Source organism: Somniosus microcephalus, chromosome 14 (assembly GCF_052327205.1).
Source record: "Somniosus microcephalus isolate GS21.2 chromosome 14, FLI_Smic_1.0, whole genome shotgun sequence".
Taxonomy (NCBI): Eukaryota; Metazoa; Chordata; class Chondrichthyes; order Squaliformes; family Somniosidae; genus Somniosus; species Somniosus microcephalus.
In genome coordinates, this window is record NC_141000.1 from 5,193,669 (window position 1) to 5,206,444 (window position 12,776).

The window sequence follows — 12,776 nt, forward strand, 5'->3', positions numbered from 1 at the left end:
TGTACCCCAGTGAGAGTCAGTGTCTGTGGAATTGTATCCCAGTGAGAGTCAGTGTCTGTGGAACTGTACCCCAGTGAGAGTCAGTGTCTGTGGAACTATATCCCAGTGAGAGTCAGTGTCTGAGGAACTGTACCCCAGTGAGAGTCAGTGTCTGTGGAACTGTATCCCAGTGTGAGTCAGTGTCTGTGGAACTGTATCCCAGTGAGAGTCAGTGTCTGTGGAACTGTACCCCAGTGAGAGTCAGTGTCTGTGGAACTGTACCCCAGTGAGAGTCAGTGTCTGTGGATCTGTACCCCAGTGAGAGTCAGTGTCTGTGGAACTGTATCCCAGTGAGAGTCAGTGTCTGTGGAACTGTATCCCAGTGAGAGTCAGTGTCTGTGGAACTGTACCCCAGTGAGAGTCAGTGTCTGTGGAACTGTATCCCAGTGAGAGTCAGTGACTGTGGATCTGTACCCCAGTGAGAGTCAGTGTCTGTGGAACTGTATCCCAGTGAGAGTCAGTGTCTGTGGAACTGTATCCCAGTGAGAGTCAGTGTCTGTGGAACTGTACCCCAGTGAGAGTCAGTGTGTGTGGAACTGTACCCCAGTGAGAGTCAGTGTCTGTGGAACTGTATCCCAGTGAGAGTCAGTGTCTGTGGAATTGTATCCCAGTGAGAGTCAGTGTCTGTGGAACTGTATCCCAGTGAGAGTCAGTGTCTGTGGAACTGTACCCCAGTGAGAGTCAGTGTCTGTGGAACTGTACCCCAGTGAGAGTCAGTGTCTGTGGATCTGTACCCCAGCGAAAGTCAGTGTCTGTGGAACTGTACCCCAGTGAGACTCAGTGTCTGTGGAACTGTACCCCAGTGAGAGTCAGTGTCTGTGGAACTGTACCCCAGTGAGAGTCAGTGTCTGTGGAACTGTACCCCAGTGAGAGTCAGTGTCTGTGGAACTGTATCCCAGTGAGTGTAAGTGTCTGTGGAACTGTACCCCAGTGAGAGTCAGTGTCTGTGGAACTGTACCGCAGTGAGAGTCAGTGTCTGTGGAACTGTATCCCAGTGAGAGTCCGTGTCTGTGGAACTGTACCCCAGTGAGAGTCAGTGTCTGTGGAACTGTACCCCAGTGAGAGTCAGTTTCTGTGGAACTGTATCCCAGTGAGAGTCAGTGTCTGTGGAACTGTATCCCAGTGAGAGTCCGTGTCTGTGGAACTGTACCCCAGTGAGAGTCAGTGTCTGTGGAACTGTACCCCAGTGAGAGTCAGTGTCTGTGGAACTGTATCCCAGTGAGAGTCAGTGTCTGTGGAACTGTATCCCAGTGAGAGTCAGTGTCTGTGGAACTGTATCCCAGTGAGAGTCAGTGTCTGTGGAACTGTACCCCAGTGAGAGTCAGTGTCTGTGGAACTGTACCCCAGTGAGAGTCAGTGTCTGTGGAACTGTACCCCAGTGAGAGTCAGTGTCTGTGGATCTGTACCCCAGTGAGAGTCAGTGTCTGTGGAACTGTATCCCAGTGAGAGTCAGTGTCTGTGGAACTGTATCCCAGTGAGAGTCAGTGTCTGTGGAACTGTACCCCAGTGAGAGTCAGTGTCTGTGGAACTGTATTCCAGTGAGAGTCAGTGACTGTGGATCTGTACCCCAGTGAGAGTCAGTGTCTGTGGAACTGTATCCCAGTGAGAGTCAGTGTCTGTGGAACTGTATCCCAGTGAGAGTCAGTGTCTGTGGAACTGTACCCCAGTGAGAGTCAGTGTGTGTGGAACTGTACCCCAGTGAGAGTCAGTGTCTGTGGAACTGTATCCCAGTGAGAGTCAGTGTCTGTGGAACTGTATCCCAGTGAGAGTCAGTGTCTGTGGAACTGTATCCCAGTGAGAGTCAGTGTCTGTGGAACTGTACCCCAGTGAGAGTCAGTGTCTGTGGAACTGTACCCCAGTGAGAGTCAGTGTCTGTGGATCTGTACCCCAGCGAAAGTCAGTGTCTGTGGAACTGTACCCCAGTGAGACTCAGTGTCTGTGGAACTGTACCCCAGTGAGAGTCAGTGTCTGTGGAACTGTATCCCAGTGAGTGTCAGTGTCTGTGGAGCTGTACCCCAGTGAGAGTCAGTGTCTGTGGAACTGTATCCCAGTGAGTGTCAGTGTCTGTGGAACTGTACCCCAGTGAGAGTCAGTGTCTGTGGAACTGTACCCCAGTGAGAGTCAGTGTCTGTGGAACTGTATCCCAGTGAGAGTCCGTGTCTGTGGAACTGTACCCCAGTGAGAGTCAGTGTCTGTGGAACTGTACCCCAGTGAGAGTCAGTGTCTGTGGAACTGTATCCCAGTGAGAGTCAGTGTCTGTGGAACTGTATCCCAGTGAGAGTCAGTGTCTGTGGAACTGTATCCCAGTGAGAGTCAGTGTCTGTGGAACTGTACCCCAGTGAGAGTCAGTGTCTGTGGAACTGTACCCCAGTGAGAGTCAGTGTCTGTGGATCTGTACCCCAGCGAAAGTCAGTGTCTGTGGAACTGTACCCCAGTGAGACTCAGTGTCTGTGGAACTGTACCCCAGTGAGAGTCAGTGTCTGTGGAACTGTATCCCAGTGAGTGTCAGTGTCTGTGGAACTGTATCCCAGTGTGAGTCAGTGTCTGTGGAACTGTACCCCAGTGAGAGTCAGTGTCTGTGGAACTGTATCCCAGTGAGAGTCAGTGTCTGTGGATCTGTACCCCAGTGAGAGTCAGTGTCTGTGGAACTGTATCCCAGTGAGAGTCAGTGTCTGTGGAACTGTATCCCAGTGAGAGTCAGTGTCTGTGGAACTGTACCCCAGTGAGAGTCAGTGTGTGTGGAACTGTACCCCAGTGAGAGTCAGTGTCTGTGGAACTGTATCCCAGTGAGAGTCAGTGTCTGTGGAACTGTATCCCAGTGAGAGTCAGTGTCTGTGGAACTGTATCCCAGTGAGAGTCAGTGTCTGTGGAACTGTACTCCAGTGAGAGTCAGTGTCTGTGGAACTGTACCCCAGTGAGAGTCAGTGTCTGTGGATCTGTACCCCAGTGAGAGTCAGTGTCTGTGGAACTGTATCCCAGTGAGAGTCAGTGTCTGTGGAACTGTATCCCAGTGAGAGTCAGTGTCTGTGGAACTGTACCCCAGTGAGAGTCAGTGTCTGTGGAACTGTATCCCAGTGAGAGTCAGTGTCTGTGGAACTGTACCCCAGTGAGAGTCAGTGTCTGTGGAACTGTATCCCAGTGAGAGTCAGTGTCTGTGGAACTCTACCCCAGTGAGAGTCAGTGTCTGTGGAACTGTACCCCAGTGAGAGTCAGTGTCTGTGGAACTGTATCCCAGTGAGAGTCCGTGTCTGTGGAACTGTATCCCAGTGAGAGTCAGTGTCTGTGGAACTGTACCCCAGTGAGAGTCAGTGTCTGTGGATCTGTACCCCAGTGAGAGTCAGTGTCTGTGGAACTGTATCCCAGTGAGAGTCAGTGTCTGTGGAACTGTATCCCAGTGAGAGTCAGTGTCTGTGGAACTGTACCCCAGTGAGAGTCAGTGTGTGTGGAACTGTACCCCAGTGAGAGTCAGTGTCTGTGGAACTGTATCCCAGTGAGAGTCAGTGTCTGTGGAACTGTATCCCAGTGAGAGTCAGTGCCTGTGGAACTGTACCCCAGTGAGAGTCCGTGTCTGTGGAACTGTACCCCAGTGAGAGTCAGTGTCTGTGGAACTGTATCCCAGTGAGAGTCAGTGGCTGTGGAACTGTATCCCAGTGAGAGTCAGTGTCTGTGGAACTGTACCCCAGTGAGAGTCAGTGTCTGTGGAACTGTACCCCAGTGAGAGTCAGTGTCTGTGGAACTGTACCCCAGTGAGAGTCCGTGTCTGTGGAACTGTACCCCAGTGAGAGTCAGTGTGTGTGGAACTGTACCCCAGTGAGAGTCAGTGTCTGTGGAACTGTACCCCAGTGAGAGTCAGTGTCTGTGGAACTGTATCCCAGTGAGAGTCCGTGTCTGTGGAACTGTACCCCAGTGAGAGTCAGTGTCTGTGGAACTGTACCCCAGTGAGAGTCAGTGTCTGTGGAACTGTACCCCAGTGAGAGTCAGTGTCTGTGGAACTGTACCCCAGTGAGAGTCAGTGTCTGTGGAACTGTATCCCAGTGAGAGTCAGTGTGTGCGGAACTGTACCCCAGTGAGAGTCAGTGTCTGTGGAACTGTACCCCAGTGAGAGTCAGTGTCTGTGGAACTGTACCCCAGTGAGAGTCAGTGTCTGTGGAACTGTATCCCAGTGAGAGTCAGTGTCTGTGGAACTGTACCCCAGTGAGAGTCAGTGCCTGTGGAACTGTACCCCAGTGAGTGTCAGTGTCTGTGGAACTGTACCCCAGTGAGAGTCAGTGTCTGTGGAACTGTATCCCAGTGAGAGTCAGTTTCTGTATCACAGTGAGATTTCGGGGGGAAGGAATAAAGAGGGAGATAATTGATTACAATGAATATAATTATATAGAACTAGATCACTAAATCATGATTCAGTTAAATCAGCAAAATTTTCAATTGGATTCACTTGTGACCTACCGTTTCCTGGTCTCTCACCCATTGTTATAAGCTGGAATAGAAATACAATTTCGGTAGAAGTGAGATGCCCTCGTACTGTGAATGAACATAACTGCTGGCCAATTCTCAGTTAATTGTTGGAAGAAATGAATGTGGAGTGTGGGGAACTAAAGAGCCACAGGACAGATCAACAATGCACTTTCTAAAATAACCTAGTGTGGAACACATGAAAAGGAAGAAAGAATAAGGTAAAGAACAGCAAATAAGTTCGGATGGCTGTTGTGTGAGACAACTCGTCATACCTGTAGCCTGAAACTGAAATTCAGCCCCAGTGCTCCAGTAATGAAATGGAATACATATTGCATTTGACATCAATACTTCATTATCAATATTTTATCATGGCTCTCGGTCTAAATGCAGGAAGCTGGAGAAGGCTCATTGGGATTTAGGAGTTCTACTTTCATGGCTTCCTCTGGACAAGAGCTTGACCTCTTTTTTGCACCTTTCCCATTCGGCGTGTTTGAGATTGTTAGCTCAGTGCTTGGGTTCCTGTGCCCTCGACTCAATGTTCCACCAGTCAGTGGTGGCCCAGATTGAAGCCCGGGCACACTGCGATTTCTCCCCCTAGACTGCCATTGTGACGGTCGGTGAAGTCGACAGCGCTTCCTCCCCTCAGAGACTCTTGAAAAAGAAGCCTTTCCATACTCTGGACTAATATTGTACTCTCCCATCACTTTGCAGCCATTAAGGCAGCCATACTTATTCAGGGCTGGTATCGCCGTCATATGGCACGGATTGAGATGAGGCGTCGCTACACATGGAGTATTTTTCAGTCTATTGAGTATGCAGGAGAGCAGGATCAACTACAGGTGCGTTGTATTCTAATTATGTACCAACATATACAGGTGTAGCATCAACATAGAATTACAATGAATCACATCATTCATCCCAAGAGGTCCGTGCCGGTGTTTATGCTCCACAAGAGCCTCCTCCCACCCAACTTCATCTCACCCCATCAACATATCCTTCTATTCATTTCTCCCTCGTGTTTATCTAGTGTCCCCTTAAATGCATCTTTGCTATTCGCCTCAACCACTCCCTGTGGTAGCGAGTTCCCCATTCTCACCACTCTCTGGGTAAAGAAGCTTCTCCCGAATTCCCTATTGGATTTATTACTGACTCTCTTATATTGATGGCCCCTAGTCCTGGTCTCGCCCACAAGCGGAAACATTCTCTCTACGTCAACCCTATCGAACCCCTTCATAATGTTAGAGAACTCTATCAGGTCACCCCTCAGCCTTCTCTTTTCCAGAGTAAAGAGCCCCAGCCTGTTCAGTCTTTCCTGATAGGTATAACCTCTCAGTTCTGGTATCATCCTTGTAAATCCTTTTTGCACCCTCTCCAGTGCCCCTATATCCTTTTGATAATATGGAGACCAGAACTGTTCACAGTGCTCCCAGCGTGGTCTAACCAAGGTTTGATACAAGTTTAGCATGACTTCTCTCGTAAATATAAAGTAGCATCTACATCTAAAGATACACATATATATTTTACACTCAAACACATGCACACATATCAGGGAGGTTCCATTGTATTTATTAAGTATGGCATCTCGTGGCAGGGCAACGGTGCTGCTTAACGTTTGATCTCATCCATGATATCTAATGGAGTACTGACACTTGGACATAGAGCGTGTGGCTGAATCTAACTGGCTGGACATTCGTAACACACCCAAGAGTAACCATTCTATCATCATTTTGTTGCACAACTGCTCTGAGGATAATCTTTAGAGCTCCGGCCCGTGTTTGATTGACATTGCAGTGTTGTTTTTTGTGAAGTTATGTTGAGTGGAGAGTACAGCTGTGTGTGGCGGTGCAGATGTTCTTGCAGATGTCAGTGACGGACTGCCTTTAATTATCCGAATTGTGTCCTTTTTACCAGCTGTCTCACTTCTTTAATTTTCTAATGGATCACTACGCTCAGCTCAGTGGTGCCAGCAGCGGTGAGTAACAATAATCTGTCAGCCGCTTTCTTCAACATATTTGTGGACATAAAAAGTACATTGTTTCAAAACCACTTATTCATTCCAGAAGAATGTGCATTTTTGCAACTATTTTGAAGTTATTCCAGAAGTATCCTTGTGTTTATTGTTGTTAAGTCTGTGTGTTATATTGAGAATTACTACACAGACCACAAGAGTAACTTTAACAGGTCTTTACTAGTTGAAGGTCAGGGCGGAACTGCCCAATAAATCATTACACAGCACTTATATACCGGTGTGGTCACCACCGGTATTACAGTATACAGCAGCCAAGATAAAGTAGTGCAGCCCTTAAAATAGTTCTCTTAAAGGTAAAATAGTTCTCTTAAAGGTGGAACGGTTACATACACTACAATCCTCCCTTTTTAGCTTAACAGTATATATATTCCCCATTAAACATAACATCATAACATATATACACAACTTCATGTAAAAACAGTTCACAGATTCAGTCTCTGAGGCGGCGCCTCCTGACTCGGTCCGGATAACGCCTCGACGGTGTAGTAGTTCTCGGTGGTGTAGTAGTTTCCGGTGGTGTAGTAGGTTCTTTTGGCAAGGTCGATTCGGCTTGAATGCCAGTGTCAGGTTCATCTGAATCCAGTATCACCGGATCGGAGGTAGATACTATGGGTATCTCTGCTTCATCATTAGGCATATAGAGTTGTGGTGTAGGTTCTCATTGCTGGGGTGACTCATCTAATAGTCCTTCACTGGACTTAACAGCTTGAACTTTCGTAACTTCAGAACCAGCATTGCTGACTTCTAAAGGCTCGAGTACCTTGGGAAGTTTTTTTCCTTCCAGACTGATTTGGCTCAGTTCGGAGGGACCACGTGCGTGACCTGGTAGGGGTGATAATGGTTCAGAAGAGTCATCATCTTCTGCTTCTTTTCTATTGTCTTCTATTTCCTCCATCACTTCAGCTTTTGCCTCTGCCAATTTCAATTTTTCATCTGCTAATTTCATCTGCTCAATTTTTTTGTTCTGACTGTAAGCTTTCCACTTGCAGCTTCAGCTCTTCATTGGAAAACTTAAGTTGCCTCATCTCCTCCATGCCCAGCTGGGCGTTAACCAGCTTTTGTTCCACATCCAGACACCTCTCCTGAAGAGACTTCTTCATGTGTTCAGCTTCATCCAGCTTTTTCTGGGCTTCCTGCAAGTCTTTTACTACTGACATCACTTGTGATTTCAATACTTCAACTTCATTCGGAGATTGATTGTTCGGACTATTCAATCCCTCTACTGGAGCAGCTGTTTCAGCATCCTGTTGTTCTACATTGACGTGAGTCAGCGTACTCTTGGCATCCAAGGGCTGCTCTGCTGCAATCTTCTCAGTCTGTGTTGCAACCTCAGCTGTTTCAATAACTTTTGAGAGCTCCGAAACCCTTTCCTTTGAAGATTGAAGCTCGTGTTCAAGTTTTTCCAATTTCAGAGTCTTGTCCCTCAGCATATGAAGGAGTTGGCTGACCGTTAACTCTTCTGACATCAGACGTTTCCCAGTATCATCGGCATGTGTTTTTGACGTATAGGCTGCAGGGCTGTTTGTAACCTTGCACTGGGGCTCCTTTGTTGCTTTTAATTCGCCATCACCCGCAGCCTCCACCATTCGAATTTCAACAAATGAATCATCCGGTGATGCTGCACCCAACTTCAGTAGGAGCTCGGAATTCATGGCAACCAAATCAGCCTTTTCTGCCTGCAACCTGCTAACAAGCGCCTTCAGTTGCTGAGCATCTCGCTCCACCAGATTAGAGCACGCCCCTTCAGAAACTGAATCAGCTTTGATTCGTTTGGCCTCCTCGCGCAGATGGTTTGTGTGTTCCTGCTCCATTTTCTCAATCAGCTGCTTCTGCTGTCTTCCCAGATTCTCCAACTCTGTGTCAAAGAACTTTTTCTTTGCATTCATCTCTTGCTCAAAACGGCGAATCATTTGTTCTAATTGCTGTTGTAGTTTGAAATGGAGTTGAGTTCGAGCCCGGTGTTCCTCAGAAATGTGCATGTCTGTAGACTGAACAGACTCAGAATTCTCTGTCAAACTATGTTGTTGCTGTTCAGTGGAATTCTGTTCTGATACTTTGTTCTCTTCTGAAGCATATATGCACTCCTTCATTTTTCCATTATTAGTCTGCAAGTCCATTTTAGACTTGACTTTTGCACATGGGCTGGTCTTACCATGATCAGTTCCAGAGTCTGAGCTGATTGTCTTCACCGAGTTCTCACTCTCTGCTTTGTCACTGTCACTGCTGCATATGCCCTCATCCAATATTCTGGACAATCGTGCAGGTTTAACATCTTTTCTTTTTCCGGAATCTCCCGTTATTAGGGAGTGCCAGTCCATATTTATTTTCCTGATCCACTCCCGTCCCAGAAGTGGTGGACCTCCCTCAGGTAGTACATATATGTCCATTCCTTGGTGTTCTTTGCCCTTGTGTACCACCTTGACTTTTATCCTTCCGATGGGGTATACTCTTTGCCCCGTGTATGTCTTTAATACTATCTCCGTATCCCGTAGGGGAATATGTGTGAATAACCTTTTGTAATCTTGCTTATTCATGACCGTCAACGCCGATCCGGTGTCCAATTCCATCTTCACTTGGACTCCTGCTATCTGCAGGGTGACCCAGATAGTTTGCCGGTCAGCTTCCTTACTCACATTGTGAATTCTCAGACTACCCAGTTCCTTGCTGTTGGAGTCTGAATCCGAATTCTGTTCATCCGAACTCTTCTCAGCCACCTTGTGTACCTTGCTGCATTTTTCCTGCGGTGACTTTTTGTTGCTGGTCTTCTTTCCTGACCGGCATACTTTAGCTATGTGACCAAGCTTGCCACATTTTCTACATTCCTGGTTTTTAAACCAGCATTGGTTCTGATCGTGTGTTGTCTTCCCACAACGATAACATTTCGTTGTACCCAAAGCCATTTGATCTACGCTGAGTACCGCTGCCTTCAACTGCATTTCCGCAGTGCCTCTCGCTGCGGCTTCGTGCGATGCTGCAATAGAGACAGCCTTATCAAGTGTAAGATCATTCTCTTCAAGTAGCCGCTTTTGTGTTCCTTCTTTCGACAATCCGCACACGAACTTGTCTCTCAGTGCCTCTGTCAGTCCTTCCCCAAACTGACAGTATTTCACTAGCTTACGCAGTTCAATTAAGTACTCCGCGTTGCTTTCCTCTTTCAGTTGCGTTCTCGCATAAAATTTAAATCGTTCCGCTAACATCAGCGGTGTGGGGTTCAAATGATCCTTCAGGACAGCAACAATATTAGCGAAAGTCTGATCCGCCGGTTTAGCTGGTGATAGAAGATGCTTCAATAGCCCGTATGTCTTTGCACCCATTGAGTTTAGTAAGGTTAGTGCTTTATCTTCATTTGATATTTTATTTGCCTTACAATATATCTCTATGCGTTCTACATATGTGGCCCAATCTTCAACATCGGGATCGAAATCGTTGATGTTACCACGCTTAGGCATCCTCGCACTCTTCTTGAGAAACAACAAGAAATTTTTCTTTAACTTTTTTTTTCAAAATGGCGGTTTCCCGCGCTTGTCTTCTTCCCCCGCCTACGAAAATGGCGGCTTCCCGCGTTTGCCTTTCTCCCCCGCTGGCTGTAATGGCGATTGCTGTATTGCTGCGTTCGCCCTCCCCAGCGGCTTTTGAATCGTGCCTCCCAGCCCCTCTTGCAGTCCGGTCCTTTTCCCCCCGGCTGCGGCTGAGTTCTCCGCGGTTTTTTTATTTTCTCCCGCGCCTTACGCTGACCCGGTCGCTACGCCTCGCGGCCGCGGTAGCTGCCCGGCCTTTTTCACCGGTCGCGGTCGAGCTCTCTCGCGACGCTGTTGCGTCTCCCAGCCCGCTTGCAGCCCGGTCTTTCGCACCGGCTGCGTTTACATTCACCGCGGCTCCCGTGCCTTACGCTGCCCCAGTCTCAGCGCCTCTGGCCCCGACTTCTGTCCGGCTCTTTTCCCCGGCCGTGGTCGAGTTCTCCGCCCTTATCTCCTCCGTTCTTCCCTCCCCTATTTCACAGCCAACGTGGCCGACTTGCTGCTCGTCGCTGATCGGCTTACCCACCACCGTGATAGAAGGGATGATCACTGCCTGTTGCTGATGGAAGGCTTCGTGTCAGAATTCTTCCTTTGCTCTGCAGACTCGAGTCTTCTCTCAGCAGAATGATGAGGGCGGATGCCTCTTCTCGACGCCCGTTAAACTGCCTTGGATGTATCTCTGCCGCAGGGTAAGATCGTACTCGTCGCCACTGTTAAGTCTGTGTGTTATATTGAGAATTACTACACAGACCACAAGAGTAACTTTAACAGGTCTTTACTAGTTGAATGTCAGGGCGGAACTGCCCAATAAATCATTACACAGCACTTATATACCGGTGTGGTCACCGCCGGTATTACAGTATACAGCAGCCAAGATAAAGTAGTGCAACCCTTAAAATAGTTCTCTTAAAGGTAAAATAGTTCTCTTAAAGGTGGAACGGTTACATACACTACAATTGTATTCCTTTATATTCTGTTATAAATGTCTTAAGTAAATGACCTGACAATTACCCTGAGATCTGTTTTGCTAATAACATATTTCACGTTTGTTCAGTCACTATCTCGGTCAAGCATTAAGGTCCGAGGTATGAGAGTTTCAACCGCTTACCCTGTAGTTATAATGAGGAAAGAAAGAAATTACTGACAATCATTTCAATACAAACATGCTGGTTTAACCAGGAGAGTGAATATTTTGGGAGCATAGGAAATGCTAGATGAAAAAGACCAAGGTTCATCTATAACATGTAGTTAATACAGGACACTTTCGATTGACCGGCCCCTAAATAACCGGAACGCTCTATCCACCGGCAAAATTCAGGAGTCGGTTCAGGTAACTTTTATTACTCCATTTGTTGCTGTGCAAGGGTGTAGCTGAAGCTGTTGCTAAGCTACAGAGACGCTTGCAACTTGTGCCGATTGTTTTGAAGCTGTCAACAGGGTTTGTTGCTTTATACGGAGCCCTGAGCTCCGTATCTTTTACTATAGCGTTCGGTTATCCGGAATTGTTGATGAACCGGCACCACGTCGGTCCCGTCCGTGCCGGATACCAGAAGTTTCCTGCACTGAGGTCTACCACACAGTTGGGAGGAAGAGCCATTGAAGAGAAGGGAGTGAGGTATAAGGGTCAATTCACTGGTCCTGCACTCCTAGGAGCAGTCAAACCTGAAGGGACCATGGGTCATAGATAGGGCTACAATACTCTAGCTCTGATTATCTAATCGGCGCCCCTTCAAGAACATCCATGCGCTGGGAGTGTGGAATCGGTAAATTTATTCTAAAGGAATATAGGAACAGGAGTAGGCCCTTCAGCTCCTCGAGCCTGTTCCGCCATTCAATCAGATCAAGGCTGATCTGTATCGTAAATCCATTTACCCGCCTTGGTTCCTTAACCCTTAACACCCTCGCCTATCAAAAATCTATCAATCTCAGTTTTGAAATGTTCAATTGACCCCCCCAGCCTCAGCAGCTTTTTGGGGGAGAGAGTTCCAGATTTCCACCGCCCTTTGTGTGAAGAAGTGGCCTGGCTCTAATTGTAAGATTCTGCCCCCTTGTTCTGGACTCCCCCCACCAGAGGAAATAGTTTCTCTCTATCAACCCGATCAACTCCTTTAATCATCTTAAACACCTCGATTAGATCACCCCTTAATCTACTATACTCGAGGGAATACAAGCCCAGTCTGTGCAACCTGTCCTCGGAATTTAACCCTTGTAGCCTCGGTATCGTTCGGTGAATCTGCGCTGCCCCCCCTCCGAGGCCGATATATCCTTCCTGAGGGGCGGGGCCCAGAACTGAACACAATGTCCAGATGTGGTCTGACCAGAGCTCTGTACAACTGAAGCATCACTTCCTCCCCTTTATATTCCAGCTCCCTTTAGATAAAGGCCAACAGCCCATTAGCTTTATAAATTACTTTGTGTACCTGTCCACTATCCATTTCCACTGACGAACAGTGAGCAACCCCACTGAAGGTTGTCTAGTATACTATAGACGTTATGATGCATGTTCAAAGCCATTTTAACTCCATTATCTACAGCAGTGTTATTGAAACAGATTATTGCAGCATGGAATAGTACATTGAATTGTCCATTGATTCATCCTATGGCCTCTCATGCCTGCTGTACCTCGATACTGTGCAGTACTAATAACAAATGCAATAACATGTTCACATGAAATTCCTTTGTCCGCTATTTTAAAAAGAGCATTAGCCTGTTTATTTTAAGCGAAGAATAACTTC

General features: G+C 47.4%; 1 protein-coding gene across 2 annotated transcripts in view; it reads left to right on the top strand.

Moving 5' to 3' along the window:
• Positions 1-12,776, top strand: part of ppef1 (protein phosphatase, EF-hand calcium binding domain 1) — a 135,205-nt gene that overhangs the window by 35,898 nt on the left and 86,531 nt on the right. For both annotated transcript variants that reach the window (XM_086006174.1, XM_086006173.1), the window contains exons 4-5: positions 5,206-5,333; positions 6,406-6,466. In XM_086006174.1, coding sequence (XP_085862300.1) covers positions 5,206-5,333; positions 6,406-6,466 — 189 coding nt within the window. The remainder of the gene's footprint in view (positions 1-5,205; positions 5,334-6,405; positions 6,467-12,776) is intronic.